Source organism: Podarcis gaigeae (genome assembly GCF_964106915.1).
Source record: "Podarcis gaigeae genome assembly, chromosome: 3".
NCBI classification, from domain to species: domain Eukaryota; kingdom Metazoa; phylum Chordata; class Lepidosauria; order Squamata; family Lacertidae; genus Podarcis; species Podarcis gaigeae.
Genome location: NC_139680.1, coordinates 103,117,858 through 103,138,860, shown reverse-complemented (window position 1 = coordinate 103,138,860; position 21,003 = coordinate 103,117,858). Strand labels below are relative to the sequence as shown.

The window sequence follows — 21,003 nt, the reverse complement described above, 5'->3', positions numbered from 1 at the left end:
CCCATAAATACGAGGGCCCTAAGCCACAAAGGGCTTTAAAGGTCAAAACCAGCCCTTAAACCTGACCAGAAACTCCACCTGGAGTCAGTATGAAAGTATTGTTTTATTTTATTATGATCAGTGCTGTTTTTCTAGAAAAAGAGGTGCTGGAACTCACCATGAACACCTTCCTTTTTCTCTTAGAATGGCAATGGTGTGCACCTGAGAGGTGCCAGAACTGAGATTTGGTGAGTTCTGGCTGGGGGAAAAACCCTGCTTTGGCCTCCAGTTATATGGGAATGAGGTCTGACAGAATAGGAGGGCGAGTGATATTTGCTACTGACCAGTGGCAATTTTCACTGAGGTCAATCAATGGTTTTGGCAAATGAATGTCAGTTCGAGAATTGTGTGCAGTTACCTAGAAGGTGCAACCGATCCAGTTACATTATTTACAAAAGACACGTTTGAAGTCAGGAACAACCCAAACTTCTTATTTCACGTCAAAATCTGCTTTCAATCTTCTTTGCCCGCAAGTGTATTTCTGCTTTGAAGTAATCAGTAGATATTATTTCACTACACACACCAGATAAGAGAATTAATGCATGATTTGCTGATTCTTCCTGAATACTAATAATGCATTTAGCAAGAGGGAATACCTCCCATCAATGAGATCATCCATATGCATTTTGATAAATATGAAAGAGAGAGATAGTTTAATCTGGTCTGCTCTGTGTAACGGACTTCTCTCCTATGATAGCCACTTTTGTTTTCTTCCTTGTTGCCACACACAAAAGAAATGTTAGTGTTAGTTTGTGTTTCAGTTTATGCCAGGGGTCAGCAAGCTTTTTCAGCAGGGGGCTGATCCGCTGTTCCTCAGACCTTGTGGGGGGCCAGACTATATTTTGAAAAATAATAATGAACAAATAAATAAAAAGACACATTCTACTCATGTAAAAACATGCTGATTCCTGGATCTGGCCCCCAGGCCTTAGTTTGCCTACCCATGGTTTATGCGATCATTTTTGCCTCCATTATCTGCTTTGTCAGTACTTAATTGAAAACCTTAATAAACAATTCTAAAAAATAAAAAAGAAAGAAAGAAAAGGAAGCAGCTGTTTAGAAGCTACTCATGGGGTATAGTCCTGGATCAACATGAGTCACATCCAGGCTGTGTAAACATTTTTGCTCATGGCTGGAGGTTACAGGAAGTTAAGGTTTTTCAGGACCAATTCAAAAGGGTTTGAACTGCTGAAATGTACAGTAAAAGAACAACAGCAGCAACCCCGCAAAATATATCTCCCCAATCCATCGGGGAATGCAAAAGGCATGGTCTGAGTTCAAAGTCCCAGTCCAACCACGGAAAAACACTCCAACAGGGTGTGACGCAGGGCAGGTGAGACTTGTGACCTGGGGTGTGGTGTGAGGAGAGTCCTGAGGGCCAGATGGAGAATTCGAGGGCTGCCTTTGGCCCCCATGGCTCAGGTTCTCCACTCTGCTCTAAAAGGTGAATCATGCCTTGTGGTAAAGTTGTGGTGTTCTTTTCTCCTTTTGGAAAAAAACACGCAACTCCATCTCTTTTTCTTGGAGGTTATCCTTGGAGCAAGTTATTATCCTTTCACACGGATAATGAATTCCTAGTCTGGTTTGAGCAGGTTTCTGGAAACCGAAGCTTGTAATCTAAGGCAGTGTTTATGTTGTCAGCCCAGGACAAGGGGATTTGCAGCCTTGGATCCTCTTTGGAGGCAACATTCATTTGCTAATTACCTCAGCCAGACAATGACTTGTAGGCTGACCAGCCAGCTACCTCTGACCCACAATGGCCAGACTGCCCTTAACCCCTTGAACTCACATTTCCCCTGAAATAAATACACGTCATTGTGAAGGCAGCTGCAGTTTCGCCTCTCATATGACGATGGAGTGCAGGCAGGGATGGGAACAGGACAAATTACTAAGCTCTTCCAAGCGCTTCTAAGGATGGCAGCACTCATACTCCTCAAAGCGGCAAACTGCTCTTGCACAGGGTTTCCATAGCATCCTGAAACGGAAAGGTTGTTTCAGCTGGGTGTTGTATCATTTTATTTTGCTGTATGTCTCTTTGCAAACTGCTTTGAGAAGAAAAAAGAGGTTTGTTTGAACAGCAGGAAAAAGTTGCAGGCCGTTCTGTGCAAAAGTGAACAGGTCTCCTTAAAGTTAAAGGTAAAGGGACCCCTGAAAGTTAAGTCCAGCTGCGAACGACTCTGGGGTTGCTGCGCTCATCTCGCTTTATTGGCCGAGGGAGCCGGCGTACAGCTTCCGGGTCATGTGGCCAGCATGACTAAACTGCTTCTAGTGAACCAGAGCAGCACACGGAAACGCCGTTTACCTTCCTGCCAGAGCTGTATCTATTTATCTACTTGCACTTTGACATGCTTTTGAACTGCTAGGTGGGCAGGAGCAGGGACCAAGGAACGGGAGCTCACCCCGTCGTGGGGATTCTTTGCATCCTGTAATTATTTTGTCTTTTTGTCTGACGCAGATCTTTCAAACACACACACCTTTGCTGGAAAAGAGGGCTTGGGGTGGTAAAAAAAACCAAACCCTTCCTTTCTGGCGCTGGAGGAGACACAGAAATCCTTGGCTTTTTCACATCCTGGAGGGGCAGACAAGGCTGCTACCCACCCTAGCTTTTAAAACAACATTGATCCACCACCTCAGGTGATGACGGAGCAGTAAACTTTGGCCTTGTGGGTCTTGTCTTCATAAAGAAGGTCTGCAGAACGTGTTTGAATGCAGGAGGTCCCACGTTGACTCCCCAGCATCTCCAGGTAGGCCTGAACTATACTCACCTGAAACCCCGGAAAACAGCTGCTCATCATTGAGCTGGAATGACTGGTGGTCTGAGCTGGTCTCAAGCAGCTTCCTATGATCTCCCACAATGCCTCTGTTTCAGTAATGGTGCACCCAGTGGCTTTGGGGTGGGGTGGGGTGGCGCAGATGGCAGTCCCCACCAGCTGAAAATTCATCTCTTCTTTTGTGGGCCTTGGAACCAGGGAGCCATTTTTGGCTCAGGGCTAGTTCTCACCATCTCTAACCTGGATTAGGATAATCCCTTTGGACTAACACAGATTAGGATAATCCCTGAGGGAAAGTTTGTACAATCACTTCCTGTGAATTGTAGTCTGCTTTAGCTCTGTTTAGGTCGTGTAGTTTATTTCTATTTAGCACATCCTGCCAAAGTCTCACAACTTTCCCATCAGGTCAGGGCCAGGGGGAATTAGATGATGTCACTTGAATTGGCAAATTGGGCTGATCCAATTTCAGCATTGAGTCATGGACGCTGTGAGACAGCACCTGTCTCAAACCTCCTTGAACATTCACAATTCCATTGCACATGAATTGCTGGATATGTGTTAAATTGTCTTTTGCAACCCGGAGTTCACTGGAGGCTTTTCTCAGGATTGGATTCCCGAAAGCTTGTGATATTTGCAGCAATCATGAATTGCAAAGAACAACAAGCAGCAGGAAATGACTGCACACACAACACAACACATCTTTCTCCATGGAATTTGTTTATTCATCTAGTGAGAGTCATTTGAAACTCAATGCTCTCACATTTCATACGAAAAAGCATATCAAATCTCAGCAGCATCACAAACTAGTTTGCAAATAAAATCAGATATTATGTGCGGCTTCCTTGAGGATGCTACATTTTAGAATGGTGGCTGGCTGCAAGAGGGGGAAACGGTAGTTTTGTTTGGAATATTCTGAAGCCATTGGGGAAAGTGGATGAACTTTAGTCCCCCTTATGGCTGATGAACATCAGTCAAAGGCTCCTAAACTAACCCCGTTCCGGAAAAGATGTAACCCAACAAAAGTGAGTCTCAAATAAAACCTACAGAGTGTACATCAACAGGATTTGTGTTTGTCATGAATAGTAGTAGTTTCATTGCTTTCAATGGGATTCAAATGCAACTAGATTTTGCTTGATCGTGCCTTTTAGGTATAGTATTTTTCCTGTAGAAGGACAATGAGCAAATCTAATAAATAGCAACAGTCACTGGAATATAATAGAATAAATATTTGGTTTGCTCCGCTGTACAGGAATAACACCTCTTAGAGACTCTCGGATACAAAGGTGACATTTGAGATTTCTGCAGCGCTGAATGCAGGGTTATGCAGGTTTGCCAAAGTCCTGGTCCATAAAGCACTATTCCAAGGATGCTTGCCACTCCCCAACTCTGGGAATGATACTACATGAGCACGCAGCGGCGTAGCGTGGGTTGTCAGCACCCAGGGCAAGGCAAGTAATTTGCGCCCCCTAACCTGTGGATTTGCGCCCCCTAACCCTCAGATGTTGCACCCGGTGCGGCCGGGCCCCCCTGCACCCCCCACGCTATGCCACTGTGAGCATGTGGCATAATTTATGAGCGTGCTGCATGGCAAAGGCAAGGGCTTCCCTCCATATACCACCCCACTGAAATGCCAATTTTTGCCTCCAGAATATGAGGTGCAAAAATGAAAAGGGGGCCTTTTGGCAGGTTGCTAGGGATCAGAGATTGAGCCGTGCAAGAAGCAAAGGAGGTGCTATACCACTGAACTACCATATGCAGTGATGCTTTATCACTTTCATGATTACACTATGATTAACGTACACAGCATAAAACAGGCCTTAAAGTGGCCTTGTTTTCTAACGCTTGGGCTGCAAAAGCCTAGTCTAGGCTACTGAGGTGATGTTAGTCCCTGAGAATGAGAGAAGTGAAGTAGTTAAGGGGCGCTCTCCCTTTTTATTTTATTTTTTAACTCAATCTGTTAGTGGGAGTGTGTAAACTTTGATAATAGTGCAACAGGACTTTGAAAGTGCACACATCCTCTTTCACTGTTTAATGCAAAAGGCCTTTGGGGGGGGGGGAAGCACTTGCTCAGGTGCGTGAATTGCAAGAAAACAATCAAAAGCGACTGGCAAGGCCACTGGAATACCAGCATAGCAGTTCCCTGAAGGCCTGTCTCCTCTCTCTGATTCCTGAGCTGGGAAGAGCAACAATCAAGAGCCAACAGGACCATTTACTTGGAATGATATGTTTTTCTCCATCTGTGCCACAAACAACATATATTGCATGGAATTGCTGTTTCAACATCATATGTGCAGGATTATGCGTATATCAATGCAAGTCCTTTTGTTTTGCTGACAAAAGGGTATGCTCATCGGTTGCAAGGAGTCAATAACACTTGTTTCTTGTGTGCCCAGAGGTACCTCAAGTTTGGTCCAGTATTTCCTACAGCACAATATCATAGCAGTCAGTTTTTCTAGATCAGGGCTGGGGAACCTGCCATCCTTTAGACTGGGGGTAGCTAACCTTTTGGCCAGAGGGACACATTCCCCCTTGGCTAACCTCCTGGGTGACGCACGCCAATTATGAGTGTCACCCCAAGGTCTTGCATGCATGCACTCTCTCTTGTGTGCATGCTCATGCACAAGAGGTACACAGCTCCCCTCCTTGGGTGATCCATACAAATCAGCTGAGGCATCTGGCGATTGATCTGATGCCCAGGGAGGGGCAATCACCATCTGGGCACTGGTCTGGGTGGAAAGGCTTAAGCTTTTCTGCTGCCCCCATCACTGTGTCTACATTAAAAAATATATTTTAGCTTCCACCAAATTCTATTGGGTGTTGGAGGGGGGGGGGGAGAAAAAAACTTGCTTGGGGTGATGCATCTGGCCTTGCAGGCCCAGTGTTAGCCATCTTTGCTCTAGATCATGGTTTCCCAAAAACTTGGGTCTCCCGCTGTTTTTGGACTACAATTCCCATCATCCTTGAATAGTGGTCCTGCTAGCTAGGGATGATGGGAGTTGTAGACCACTGGTCCTGTTAGCTAGGGATCATGGGAGTTGTAGGCCAAAACATCTGGAGGGCCGAAGGTTGCCTATGCCTGATCTAGAGGGTCACAGGTTCCCCATCCCTGATTTAAGGCAACAATGCAGATATAGAACCCTAGGCAGAAACTTCCATGAGTAAACATATTTAACACTTTATATGCTCATTAAAACCACCACTACCACCACCTAGAACTTAGCTCCATGCTTAAGTCTCCCAGTGAAGTCAACAGATTACCAAAGTGCTTAATTATGGCTGTCTAAAGCCACATAAAGAGATGGATGGATAACAGTCTTATGATGTACAGCATCAAAGTAAAACACAGACATATATATTCTACCTACCTATCCTAAAAACATAAATGTTTTCTAAAGTATAATCACTAAAAACAAAGCTCGGTCAAATTATATGATCAGGTATTTTTCCTTGCAACAAATATCTAAAACAGAATAAAATATTAACAACCGGGAAAACGTGAACTGACAAAGGCCCTTAGTTTTGATATCCAAAATTCAGTCTTGCGGCTCGATGCCATTAGCACAGAGGCGCCTAATGTCTGTGTACTTTGACAGCGCAGTCCCTTGAGTAACCCTATTAAGGCCTATGGGCTTCTTTCAGAGTAAGCAGCCAAAGCAGACCCGTTTTATTTCTCTTCCTATGTGTGTATATCTTCGTGTAAGCTCAATCTGGAGGCTTTGTTGAAAAGCTGGAGGAGTTCTGGGCGCCATATTTTAAGGAAGAGATTGACAAACACTTCTAACCTAGGATGACAATTGGTTTTGGAAACTTAAGTTCTGTGAGCAACGATGGAAAGAGCTGGGTATGTTTAGAGAAAACAAGGTTAAAGGGAGACATGACAATAGCTGCCTCCAAATAATTAAAGGACTGTCACTGAAGGATGGAGCAGATTTGTTCTCCAGAGGGAAGAACTAGAACAAATGAATGGGAAAGTCAGCTAAATGGCTCTAGAACCTTTCCTTACAGTAATAGAATGAGATGTTGGACTAGGTGGGTCATTGGCCTGATCCAACAGGCTCGTCTTATGTTCTTATGAGCTGTTTGAGCATAGAACAGATTCTGCCTCAGGAGGTGATGGGCTCTCCTTCGCTGTCGGTGTTTAAGCAAAGGCTGGATGGCCATCCATCAGGGGTGTTGCAGTAGTGACAACTTCCTCCACTGAACACAGGGAGGTTGGATTAAGCGACCTTTCAACTCTTTGGTTCTGTGTACCTGCACAATGTGACAAATTCCTTCAGAAAACTGCACACATTCAGAACGGAACAAATTATGGTTTTGAGGGGGAGATGGGCAGTTAGGGTATAGTGCCCCCTCCGTGTCCTACTTTTTTAAACAGGCCTCTTCACAATCCATCAGACATCCTTGGAAAATAAAAGCTGTGCTTGGGCCTAGTCCATTTGTTTAGATGGCATTGATATCTGGAAGAAAGGCAGCTGGTGCTGTGGAGCAGGGCCATATAGAGTCCTAGAATCGTAGAGCTGGAAGGCTGTCTAGACCAATCCTCTTTAATGCAGGAATATGGTCAGGTCATGAAAACTACAGTCTGACAAACATAAAGGAAAGAGGAAGCCCTTCCTTCCAGGGTGCTGTTGATGGGGAAAGGCTTCCCATTTTAGTGTGTCAGGAAAATTGCTATTAAAGCAAATTTAGAGCAAAGCCATGAACAAGTCCGCAGTCCTAAACATTACTGAAACTATCACTCCCTCTATTCCCAATGTTCAGAGGTGGGTGCCATTGTTTGTATCAGGAATGGGAAACCTCCAGAGGCTTGGCTGATCTTGTCCCACCAGCGTGGTAGGGAGGGGTCCATTTCTCCCTCCGAGGCCATTCCCACCCCCAAACCACGCCTATATGTCAGTTGGTGACATTACTGGGGTTCAATCCTGCTGGGTGCTGCTTCTCCATAATGTTCCCTCTGGGGGAAAACGCCAGCGAAGCAGACCCCTCCTTCCACCCTGCAGGTCAACTCTGACAGGCAGAGGGACTGCCCACTTGTCAGCCGAACGCCATTGGGACATCAGGTGATTGACAAGTGGGTGGCCCCGCCCAGCTGTCAAAGTTGGCTGGTGAGGTGGTAGAAGATAAAAGATTTGGTCCACCAGGCCATCTCTGGCTTATGTAGTGAAAACACCAGCATCCATCCATGCATAAGGAGGAGGTATCAGTCAGGTTGGGAAAACTCCAGGATTTGCAGAAGTACTTTCCCATTTTCTGAGTAAAGCAACCCAGAAGTCTTATGCCAAGTGTGAACTGGCAAGGTTCCCCCACCCACGCAAACCTTGAGTCTTCATACTAGTTAGTTTTACAGCGCATGCAATTTTTCTTGCTTAGGGGTGGTGTAAAGATGACAGCATGATGCAGACTTGGGAAAGGCCTTGTATTGCTCATCAGCAATGTCACAGACACTATCCAATAGGTGCCAACAATATGCGCAGAACCGCATTATGTTAGGCTTGCAAAACCCACCAAGCTGATTCAGCCAAGGAAATTGTGACCTGCCAGGTGTGTGACATACAATCCCCACTCCCCAATCTGCCACCAAATGTTCCATTTTTGCAATCTGAAGAAAGGACAGGAGAGTATACAAGCGCCTGCGGCACTGCCATGCATTCTGGATGGCCCGTGTTTTTGGGTGAAGGGAAGTTCAAGGCAGCACCGCAAATTGCAGCAGCCCCAGCAGCCAGAAAAATAATCGCATTTCCCCACCACCAATAATATATATTGCAATCTGCATGTTGGGAAAACGCATTATCCCTGAAATAGAGCCACTTCCTTGGGTAAAGGTTTCTGAATTCTAGGTTAACAAAAGGAGCCACGTATATATATATTTATTGCACTGTAAACAAATTGCTTATTTGATATGTGTGCTGTTGGAATTACCTCCACGGAACACATGTGCATGGAAGAAATTCTATGCCATCACAGTTCCCTGGGGATGACCGTGAATGGCACGACGGGGCTGCTGGATTCGAGGTCCAGAGCCGTCAGGAAGCACTCCACAGCTGCTTCGTTTTTCCCCTGAGCATGAAGCACTTCTCCAAGGCTGTTCCAGGCTTTGTGGCTGGTGCTCTGTACCTGGACTGCGTCCTGCAGAACCTTCTGAGCCAAGTTTCTCCGCCCGAGCCTGTTCAGCACCAGCCCCTGTCAAGGAAAAGCAACCCGGTGTTAGTGCATAATAAAACCAAGCCGTTCAGTAGTGTGTCTGGTAAGAGAACCAGACAGGAAAATAGGAAGTTGCCTTCTGCAGAGTCATCTTGCTCATCCTCCAACAGCATCCTGCTCCAACCATCCAGATGTTTTGGACCATCACACACACACACACACACACTGGCCATTGGACATGCTGTCTGGGGCTGTTGGGAGTTGCAGGATAAAACATTTGGAGAGCACCGGGTTGGGGAAGTCTGACCCAATCCATCACACCTTACATTCTGGTGGCAGGCCTGCTTCTTCAAACACAGTGGCAGGGCAGGATGTGCCACTTTAAAAAAGTGGTGCCATTTTAAACTATACCCCATATTTTTATTAACTAGTCCTCCAGGGTGGGTACCTTTTTTCCAGTTGCAGCTGGTAACAGCAGTATGGGATGTAGTGCACCCATAATGTGTCGGCGTAATAAAGCACAAGGAAATGTAAATTTGTAAAACTTTTTAGGTAAATAGATGGCAAAAGGAGGACATATACGATACCTATGCTCAGTTTATCATTTATTTAGAAACTGCCTGCTGTGTTTTTCTTCTCCCCCCCCCAACTTCTTTTCTGTTTATCATACTTCTGTGTACTTTTGGTAAAAGAAAAAGAAAAGAGGGGGATACCATATACAGGGATAAAGTGACAAGGAGTCCCAAACCCTCCTGCCGCCCACAATTTCACCACTGCAGTCTGTCCCCTCCTCCTTTTTGCATCCAGGACTTAGTGAAACCAGCCCAGCCTTCCTACCGACTGAAACTAGGAAGGAAACCACTGCTTGGAATAGTGGTGTGGCACTGGGGGACAAAATCCTTTCCCAGGGGGATTATGGCTGTGTACATACTGTACATTTAAAGTGCTCCCTCCCCAAAAAAATGTGTCCAGGGAGCTGTAGTTTATCCCTCACAGAACTACAATTCCCAGGAACCTCAAACTACAGTTCCCAGGGTGTGTGTGATCCTGCTCCCCCACTGCATTTTAAGGGGGGTGGGAGATAACAGAAAGGGATGTAAAGGCATGCAATTTGGAAAGGGAAAGGTTGTGGAGATAAGAGCTGAAATGGCTAGATCAATTTAGGAAAAAGCTAGACCACAGCTGGACAGAATAGCTGTGCAAGAAGTCATCTATATACCTGGGGAAATCATCCAGCTGTTCCATTGTGTGTGTTCTTATAAAATAAACCACTGGGTTTTCTGAGCTCAGAACCTATCCACCTCAATGATGAATGGAAGAAAAAACATGGGGTGTTTTGTTCATGGCGTTGCTCAGATGCCCTGTTATTCTGCAGTAAATGCCCATTGTGGAAGCAGCTCAGGATATAAAAATGCTGATAGCTTCCTGGGTCTCAGGATTGGGCTGAAGGATTACAGTCTCTTTTTCCATTTTTTACAGCTCTGTATTTTTGACTCCCTAAAGCTGGTATGACATATAGCACTGAACACTTTGTTTCCCTGAAGAACCCACCCCTTGAGAGATGCTGAGCTCTGGCAGAATTTTACATATCCCCACAGAGTCTGGCAAGCAGTAAACAATGCCTTCATGTTGTTGCCATGTAAGAGTCCAGCTGGGATCTGCCCACGATGCAGAATGGAAAGGGGGTTGGGGAGAGAAAGGAGGGTATTCATATATCCTCCCGCAAAAGGGCAATTTACATTTTTAGCTGGGCATATTATTATTTTTTTGGTAGGTTTCCTAATGAAAGTTCAGTTTCTCGGTTTCCATAGAAACTCCTCTTGTTGAGGTGCATGAATAATTTTTATGAAATCAGCAGAGATCTAGGGAAGATTAGCAATTAGCATCCTGTTTTTATTTTTATTTTATTTTAAAGCAAATAATTAACAGCGTCACCTCCTCGTTATTCTGGGCAAGGTGGAACGGCTTTTCTGTTTCGTTTCTCTACATGAGTTTTATTTATTTTCCTTAGACCAATATATAATCTTCTGGGAGGTGAAGCCTCAGGATGTCAATTATGAGTCCTGTGAATTCCTCAGGGGCTCTTAACTCCTGTTTGCATCCAGTCACGTCCCAAGTTGGAAAAGAATGTCGCTGTGTTCGTAAGACTATAAGGAAGAGGGCTGCTGGATCCTACTAAGGGTCAACTTGGTCCAACAACCTCTTTCCCACAGCAGCCGATCTGATGCTTCTGGGAGCTCACAAGCAGGCAGAAGGGAAATTGTCCTTTACCATTACTGCCCACCAGCCACCAGAATCTGGTGACATAATGCCTCTAAACTGGGAGCATGCATTAAGCTAGCAAGGAGGATAACTGTTGATAGACTCATTATCCATGAATGTGTCTAACCATCTTTTAAAGCAATTTAAGCCAGCAGGTCCCATCGTCCCATTTTGGTTCCCTAAGTGAATTCTGCGTTGTGCAAAGAAGCGCTTTCCTTTTCGTCTGTCCTGAATCACCAGCCTTCTGCTTGGTTTTGCAGGATGATCCGGTGTTTTGAGAGGGGAAGTAAATGGCTTCTGCTATCCAGTTCCACCACGCATATTTTCAAAAACGCTGCTCATGTCCTTTCTTCCATTACTCCCTACAACCTCTTTATTGGGCCTTCAGTCAAAACTCTCCCCAGGCTACCTCCATCATGACCCTTCTTCACTTGAATGTTCTTGCCTGGCTGAAATGTGTCCTTGGGGATAATGCCTCATGCTTACCTACATGGAAGATAAAATCATAGAACTGTAGAGTGGGAAGGGACCCGAGGGCCATCTAGCCCAACCCTCTACAATGAATGAATGGCAGCTGAAGCGTCCATGACCGATGCCCACCCAACCTCTACTTAAAAAATCTCCAAGGAAGGAGAATCCACCACCTTCCAAGGCAGTGTGTTCCACTGTTGAACAGCTCTTACGATCAGAAAGTTCTCCTTGATGTTTAGCTGGGATCTCTTTTCTTGTAACTTGAATCAATTCAAGCTAAAAAAGCCAATGCAATTCTGGGCTGCATCAATAGGAGTATAGCATCTAGATCAAGGGAAGTAATAGTGCCACTCTGTATTCTGCTCTGGTCAGACCTCACCTGGAGTTCTGTGTCCAGTTCTGGGCACCACAGTTCAAGAAGGACACTGACAAACTGGAACGTGTCCAGAGGAGGGCAACCAAAATGGTCAAAGGCCTGGAAACGATGCCTTATGAGGAACGGCTAAGGGAGCTGGGCATGTTTAGCCTGGAGAAGAGGAGGTTAAGGGGTGAAATGATAAGCCATGTTCAAATATATAAAAGGATGTCACATAGAGGAGGGAGAAAGGTTGTTTTCTGCTGCTCCAGAGAAGCGGACACGGAGCAATGGATCCAAACTACAAGAAAGAAGATTCCACCTAAACATTAGGAAGAACTTCCTGACAGTAAGAGCTGTTTGACAGTGGAATTTGCTGCCAAGGAGTGTGGTGGAGTGTGCTTCTTTGGAGGTCTTTAAGCAGAGGCTTGACAGCCATATGTCAGGAGTGCTCTGATGGTGTTTCCTGCTTGGCAGGGGGTTGGACTCGATGGCCCTTGTGGTCTCTTCCAACTCTATGATTCTATGAATTTATCCAATTAAACCTACTGGAGAACCTGGCCTCTAGCAGCTGAAATATGAAATGATGCCCTGTCTGCGTTGGGCAAGGTTTTCTGTATTACTTTCTGATTACTTTCATTTTTATATTTTTAGGTGTGAGCGCGTGCACACACGCACACACAAAACATCAGAGAATTGACATGGAAGGATGACGCATTCTAAAAGATGAAGAAACAGAATAAAAGCAGACCCATCTGAGTTATAAGAAGATGGATCTTCTTATCTCCAAGGAGAACTGAAAAATGAATGCTGTCAGAAAAGAGAGGCTACACCAGGTATAGGCGAACACGGCCCTCCAGATGTTTTGGGACTACAACTCCCATCATCCCTGACAACTGGTCCTGTTAGCTAGGGATGATGGGAGTTGTAGTCCCAAAACATCTGGAGGGCTTAGTTTGCCTATGCCTGGGCTACGAAATGGGTCTTCATGTATGCCATGTAAAATGAGGAAGAGTGATGTCCATGTCCCTAGATTTTTTAGAAATGTAAGGCGCTGTATTATACTGGCCATTCTGCCCACATCTCAGAGTGGGCTGTGTGAAGAACACCAGTCTGCCATTTAGGGCCCCTTTTAGCTATCAAGGAATGCAAAACAAGGCATAGAAGAGAAATGCAGTAGCTCAGCTGCAGAGGCTGGGATAGACCCCTGCCTGAAGACTTGGAGAGCTGCTGCCAGCCAGTGCAGACATTACTGAGCTAATGGACCAGTGGGCTGACTCAGTAGAAGGCAGTTTCCTCCCCATGTTCTTAACGAAGAGGAAAGGAGTGAAAGGAAGCCACCCTGCTCTTTCTGACATGATTTCTTAGGCAGAAGGAATAAAGCGGAAAAAACACTCAGATCTCCCCCCCCCCCCGGGGAGAAGCCCCCCCCTGACAATCAAAGGAAGCCTCCCATCTAGGGCACAAAGGCAGCCCACCGCTCCCCCATCCCTCCGACTCCTGCTCTCTTTCATTTCGCCAAATGTTAACAGAACCCACTGCTAATGCCTTTGAAGCTTAACGATGATAAAACATTTATTGGCATAAAAGGCAGGCCCCTAGGCAGCCTTTCAGAAAAAGCCCAGCCTCTGATCCCTTCCCAGGGAGCCTCAGACAAACAGGAGAAGAGAAACCGGGAATTGGAGGCAGAAAGGAGAAAGAGAGGCCTTTTTATTTCTTCCAGTCCCGCTGAACGTCCTCAAAGCCTAACAGTGGGCTGCGTGGAATGCTCTGCAGACAGTCCTGCTTTCTCTGAGACCTAAATGGAAGCGGAGCAGCGAGCGAAGGAACAGAAAGGTGTGCCTCATCCACGCATTTAAAGTGGCACAATGCTCTGTTTGTCTCCCAGAGCCCGTCTGCAGCTCTGAGAGCCACTGACTCTAAGGAGCATAGGATGTTGCCACAGGGGCAGCTTTGCCAAGGACTGCAGCACAAATAAGAGTGCTTCCTGCTCCCTCCCATGCCAAAGGGCTGTGTGTGTGTGTGTGTGTGTGTGTGTGTTTTAAGGCATGCTCAGGCTGTCCTCATGCTTATTCAGTGAAGCCAGCAGGATTCCACAAGGCTTCTTAGTTCTGGGACAGATGAGACTAAACATACTCCCGGCTGGCAGGCCGGCATGATGGGAGCATTGTTATGCTGTTTGAATTTACTTTCTGTATGCAGGGCCTGCCCCTTTCAATTCACTGTTTACCCAAACAACATTTCTTTCTTCCTCCAGCCCATTTTTTGCGCTACAGGGCAGGCTTTGTATGTGTGTGCATGCCTGGTGGAAACACTGTTTTGAGAGATGGCTTTATCCACCTGCCCCTTTTCTCCAAAGCACTTGACTTTCTTTTTTGTCTTTTTCCACCTCCACCCCCATCATTCTGCCCGGACGCTGAGGTCCAGTGCTGAGGGCCTTCTGGCAGTTCCCTCATTGCGAGAAGCAAAGCTATAGGGAACCAGGTAGAGGGCCTTCTCGGTAGTGGCGCCCGCCCTGTGGAATGCCCTCCCATCAGATGTCAAAGAGATAAACAACTACCTGACATTTAGAAGACATCTAAATGCAGCCCTGTTCAGGGAAGTTTTTAATGTATTTTTAATCTTTGTTGGAAGAAACCCAGCCAGATGGGCGGAGTACAAATCATCATCATCATCATCAGTGGGGGGGGGGAGGTTGGGGTTGTGGGGTCCACTGATTCTACAATCTGCGGGGCAGGGGGAGTGGGGCATTGTTGCTGGCATCTGTCTGTCTCAAGAGACAATGGAGTGCGCCTTCAGGGGTGAAGTCAAACCGCTGCATTGGCAGCACCAAAGTCACCTCCCCTGGGGCACAAGCCTGGCCAGTGTGTATGGAGGTACTGGGCTGCCTGGACAACAAGACCTCCTTCTTGGCCTCGCTGATGTGGTCCAATGGAAAGCAGAGCAATACGTTTGGCACCAGCTTGGCTGCAGGAGTTGCTGGAAGGAGGTGTACAAGGAGCCATCCAACTGCCTTAGGGTGAGGACCAAAGGTAGACAAACTACCCCAGAAGGAGCACTGCGTTTTCTTCACCGGATGTAATACCCCTCTTTTCACACCCCAGACAAGGGGGGAAGGGGAGCTTGTTGCAGCAGGAGGGGGAGACTCCCTTGCCTCTTCACTAGCTGGACTCATCTCTGCCTCTTGGCTTCCCTCCTCTCCTGCTTCAGCTTCTGCCTCTGATTCTGAACTACTCTCTGTCACAGTCTCTCCCAGCTCACTAAGCCCTGTTACCTCTTCAGCTTCTGACCCTTCCTCCTTCCAGTCTTCTCCCTCTGACCACTCACTGTTGTCTCACTACCACTCCTTGGGCTCTGAGCCTTCTTCCCTTGCCGGTTCCCCAGCTGGTTCCTCCCACCATTCCTCTGTGTCCAACCAGTCCATGACAGAAGGGCTGTACCACATGTTATTTTGGCACACCTGGATCGGACGCTTGCCACTCCCACATTCACAACAGGCTTCCACATCTCTGTTCTCAGCTCCAAGGCTTCATAATAAGACAACTCCTCTTCCATGCTGCTGTTTCATCAGCCAGCCGCATCTACACTGCACACAAACCTGCACATTCAGTAAATTCCACAATAATCCTTGGCTTCAAACTCCACAGTGATGATGTGCCCTTTCTCTCCCTCTTGTCTCCTCAATCTCCTTTTCCCTTTAAGAGCTCTCTCAATTCTTTGTCCTCCTCAGCGAAGCCTGTTCTGGCATCAGCTGAAAAGGGCATTCTAATGCGGGCTGAGCCAGCCCAGGGCAATTCAAGTACAGAAGGAAAAGCTGAATTAATGATTTTAAAAAAGAGATCACCCATGACAGGAGGGAAAAGAGACACAATGCATAATGTAGGGCTCATCCAGCACATACCCAGGTAAATCTGGGAGGCAGAGCTGGGAATCTCTGCAGATAAAGCAAATAGGCTACAGGACAGGGGTGGGAAATCTCAGGCTTGGTGGGGTGGTGATGAATGAGTCCCCCCAGGTCTGTTTATGTGGCCCTGCAATTCTCCCTCGACCAGGCCTCCCTCCTCAGGTTACACCACTCACTAAATGGACCCTGTTTGTTTTTAATCTAAGGGTCATCTAGTTTAGCCCCCTGCAATGCAGTTAGAACTGGATATGGAACAACTGCTTGGTTCAAAATTGAGAAAGGAGTATGGCAAGGCTGTATATTGTCTCCCTGCTTATTTAACTTATATGCAGAATTCATCATGCGAAAGGCTGGGCTGGATGAATCCCTAGCTGGAATTAAGATTGCCAGAAGAAATATCAACAACCTCAGATATGCAGATGACACAACTTTGATGGCAGAAAGTAAGGAGAAATTAAAGAACCTTTTAATGAGGTTGAAAGAGGAGAGCGCAAAATATGGTTTGAAGCTCAACATCAAAAAAATGAAGATAATGGCCACTGGTCCCATCACCTCCTGGCAAATAGAAGGGGAAGAAATGAAAGCAGTGAGAGATTTTACTTTTTTGGGCTCCATGATCACTGCAGATGGTGACAGCAGCTGCGAAATTAAAAGACGCCAGAGTCGGACACAACTAAACAACTAAACAACAACAACAACAAAAGCAGGAATCTCAACTTAAAACATCCATGACCGATGACCATCGAACTTCTGCTCAAAAACTTCCATGAAGGAGAGTCCCCCATTTCCTGAGAAAATCTGCCCCACTGCCAAACAGCTCTTACTGTCAGAAAGTTCTTCCTGGTGTTTTAACTTGGAATCTCCTTTCTTGTAACTTGACTCCATTGGTTCGAGCCCTACCCTCCGGAGCAGGAGAAAACAAGCTTGCTCCATCTTCCATGTGAGAGCCCTTGAGATATTTGAAGATGGCTACCATCTCTCCTCTCAGTCACCTCTTCCCCAGGCTAAACATACCCAGCTCCTTCAACCGTTCCTCATAAGGCTTGGCTTCTAGACCCTTGATCACCCTAGTTGCCTTCCTCTGCACACGTTCCAGCTTGTCAATATCCTTCTTAAATTGTGGTGCTCAGAACTGGCCACAGTATTCCAGGTGTGGTCTGAGCAAGTCAGAACAGAGTGGTCATATTAATAACGGTACTATTTGTTAACAGGGCCTAGAACTATCCTCCACTCTCCCTTCATAAAAAATTAGGCACCAGGACCTGCCCTATATCTTCTGCAGCCAAGACAGCTGCAAATAATTCCTATCACTTCTGCACAATCTTCCTGTTCTCCATTAGGAGAAACAGTGCAATTCTGTATGACTGAATGAGAATGATACAGCCATGTGGATGGGACTCATCATACAAGTATTTCCCAATCAATGCATGACATTGGCACTGAACATGTGGCTGAACATGGGGAGAGGGACCCTAGCTTAGTGCTGAAGCACATGTGCTGCCCACAGAAGGTCCCAGGTCCAATCCTTGGTATCTCCAGCTAAAAAACCTTAGGCAGCAGATGGTGCTATAGATCTCTCTCTAAGATCCCGGAGATCTGCTGCCAGTCTGAGCAGGCAATACTGGCCTAGACTGGCACACAGCCTGATATGGTATAAGGCAACTTCCACCATACACCCAGCCCATGTAGCATCCAGTCCGCAGTCCGTAGAGAAGTGTCTCTTGCACCAACGAAGATGCACAATAAGGCCTGAAGGAGGGGTGGGAAACCTTTTTCTGTCGAGGGCCACATTTCCCCAAGGGTAATCTGTTGAGGGCCACATAACAGTGGTGGGTGGAGCCCAAACCCAAAGTGGTCGGGGTTGAAGCCCAAAGTGGGCACCAGCCCGCTACTCTCTTTCTGCTGGGCAACCCCTTTCTTTATTTCCCTCAAGAAGATCAAACCTATCCATTCTTAAGGAAATCAGCCCTGAGTGCTCACTGGAAGGACAGATCGTGAAGCTGAGGCTCCAATACTTTGGCCACCTCATGAGAAGAGAAGACTCCCTGGAAAAGACCCGATGTTGGGAAAGATGGAGGGCACAAGGAGAAGGGGACGACAGAGGACGAGATGGTTGGATAGTGTTCTCGAAACTACCAGCATGAGTTTGACTAAACTGCGGGAGGCAGTGGAAGACAGGAGTGCCTGGCGTGCTCTGGTCCATGGGGTCACGAAGAGTCGGACACGACTAAATGACTAAACAACAACAAATTTCTCTCTCTTTCTGCCACCCCCTTCTACCCCTGGTTTCCCCTGCATAAAATTGGTTTGAAGGCCACAAGTTGCCCATGTTGGATATTATTCTCTCTCTCTGTGTGTGAGAGAATTATTTGTTTGAGAAACAAGAGAAGAACGGAGGAGAAGCTTCAAGAAGCAGCTGAAGGCTGAGGTTCTTTTGTCTATGCAAGGACATTTTCTGCGGGAACTGTTCTTTGGACATGGGTCTTCAACCCTGAAGGAAGGAGCTGTGTTGAGATATAACTGCTATGTATGGATACTGGCACACGCTCACAGCGAAAGGGATGCCAGACCCAATCCTTCTAAATAATCCATCAGAGGTTGATGGATTGATCCAACAGCCCATTCCTAGCCAAGGGACTGGATTTGATACTGTGGGGCATGTGTTCATTTTGCTCGAGAGTTTTCTGCTCTCTGCAACCTCATTTCTTTCGCCTATTATTAATGACATCATCCATATAATTTACAGCCAGTCAGCTCCTTCACACAGGCCGCGCTGCTGTAGCAGCTACTAGAAAATGCAGAAAGATGTAACCAAGAATGCATCAACCTTTGGGGGCCCTGGCTCTGCCGTGTCTCCTGTCCTTTGGGGAGCACTTCTTTATCTTTCCTTAACCTGAAATGATTCATAAATCATAACCCTTTATGCATCAAGAGGCATTCCTGAATTATATATAGCTCTGTATTTTCTATTACATGCTGAAAAGAGAAAGGATGAGAGAGGGCGTGTGTGTCAAGTCAAAGCGAAGATAAAGAATTAAAAACTTCCTATAAATATTGCATGCTCCTTGATGGGATGGAGGCCCCGCTACCTACAACATTATGATATTAGAGAGCTGTAACGTATTTCACTGTAAAGTTCACTGATGTGCATTAATCCTAGTAGCTCCTGAGCTCACCTCTACAAAATTGCAAGTGGTTAATGTCATAGCACATGCATGCTCATCGCTTGGAATCACAGAATTGTAGAGCTGGAAGGGACTCCAAGAGTCGTCTAGTCCAATGCCCTGCAATGCAGTTATCTCAAATAACAACAACAACAACAACAACAACAACAACAACAACAACAACAATAATAATAATAATAATAATTTATTTATACCCCACCCATGCGGCTGGGTTTCCCCAGCCACTCTGGGCGGCTTCCAACAGAATATTAAAATACAAAAACCTATTAAACATTAAAAGCTTCCCTGAACAGGGCTGCCTTCAGATGTCTTCTAAAAGTGTGGTAGTTGTTGTTCTCTTTGACATCTGGTGGGAGGGCATTCCACAGGGCAGGTGCCACTACCAAGAAGGCCCTGTGCCTGGTTCCCCGTAACTTGGCTTCTTGCAGCAAGGGAACTGCCAGAAGACCCTCAGCGCTGGATCTCAGTGTCCGGGTATCTATAGCTAGATTTTAGCTGTTGATGCTACTGAATAAGTGAATGGAGGAAAAGTACAACCTTGCCACATGCACACATTTCCTAAAGTCTGCCTAAATAACAACTGTCTTGACATCTGACCCATTATTATAATTTTACTGTGTGCAGCCAGGATACACCATTCTGCTGCTGGATCCAAATGACCTGGTTGCCCTGAAACAAGAGGAGTTTTTCCCCTGACCCCAGTTTTAATTCCCTTGCATTTGGATTCTGTTCAAAGCCTGTCTGAAAGGTCACTGCTCCCTAAGGACTTGGCTTTTTAAAATAAAAATAAAAATATTTTGAGATAGTAGAAACACAGGAACATTCTTGGGATTCTTGTCCAGGCCTGTGAGCGAACTGAACAGAAGCCTGGTGGAGCCAGTGGGGAACTGAATGAAGCATCCCAACAATATTCTTGCAATTCCCATTTAGGACTGCCAGGGTACTGTCTACAGTGATGTACATTTGCATTGGATGCAGCAGGCAGTCGGGCCACGGCTCATTCCACTCCATTCCTCCCTATTATTTGTGCTGCCCCCTCCCCACCTCCAGCCCTGCTCCTAACCACACGCAAGACAAAGGGACAGGTACCATAGATGCTCGATCTCAGCAGTTCAATATAGAATTTCAGAGCAAATGTGCATTTTGAGTTCCAGTCTCAGTGGGAATGCAGAGAATGCCCTTCAGAAAGCAGAAGCTTCTCTCCAGCCCCTCGCTGCCCTGGACACTTCCAGTTAAACATGGTCCCTGGGTTGCCACCTGTTATGTACTGAGTTGAAAAGGATCCAAAAGGCAGCAGTCTGATTGGTCCTAGAACAATAGGATTCAGAATGCAGCAGTCTGATTGGTCCACAGGAGCCACCCAATCCAGCTCCAGATGGAAGTGAATCCGCAACCTGATTGGCCTACAGGTGAATCCTGGAATTAGCCAATCACGTGGGGCCCATTGTGTAAATAATATATATAAAGCAGACATTCTGGGGGAACTTCCATTCCTCCTCACCACTATAAGTTGAATAAAGAGCAGGAAATCCACTCTCGACTCCGAGTATATTTCACCACCCATTCCTGCTCCACGCTTCATGTTAGATTAAGATAAACCAGACCGCAAATTTCAGCATGGGGTTTGCATGATAAGCAGAGGGCAGAGAAGCACAAGAGCATTTACAGTAATGTTGAATTGAGGTGCTTTGGTGGAGCCTGTGTGTTAGTAGCTAAATACTAGATGCTGCTGGTGGGTTTTGCAGTTAATTTAGTGTATTGCACACATATTTTCTTTTTATTCAAGCCTCAAGGTTGCCAGCTCTCAAAGGGTGAGAAGGATCAGTTTGCCAATGGGCACAGAATGTCCATTTAAGTTTTAGGAACAAAAAGGGG

The 21,003-nt window shown here is 46.2% G+C and overlaps 1 protein-coding gene across 1 annotated transcript in view; it reads right to left on the bottom strand.

Moving 5' to 3' along the window:
* Positions 1-8,661: 8,661 nt before the first annotated feature.
* The window catches only part of TTC7A (tetratricopeptide repeat domain 7A), a 195,547-nt gene continuing 183,205 nt past the window's right edge, over positions 8,662-21,003 (bottom strand). The window contains exon 20 of the mRNA XM_083733245.1: positions 8,662-8,990. Within this exon, the coding sequence (XP_083589371.1) occupies positions 8,769-8,990 (222 nt within the window). The 3' untranslated portion in view covers positions 8,662-8,768. The remainder of the gene's footprint in view (positions 8,991-21,003) is intronic.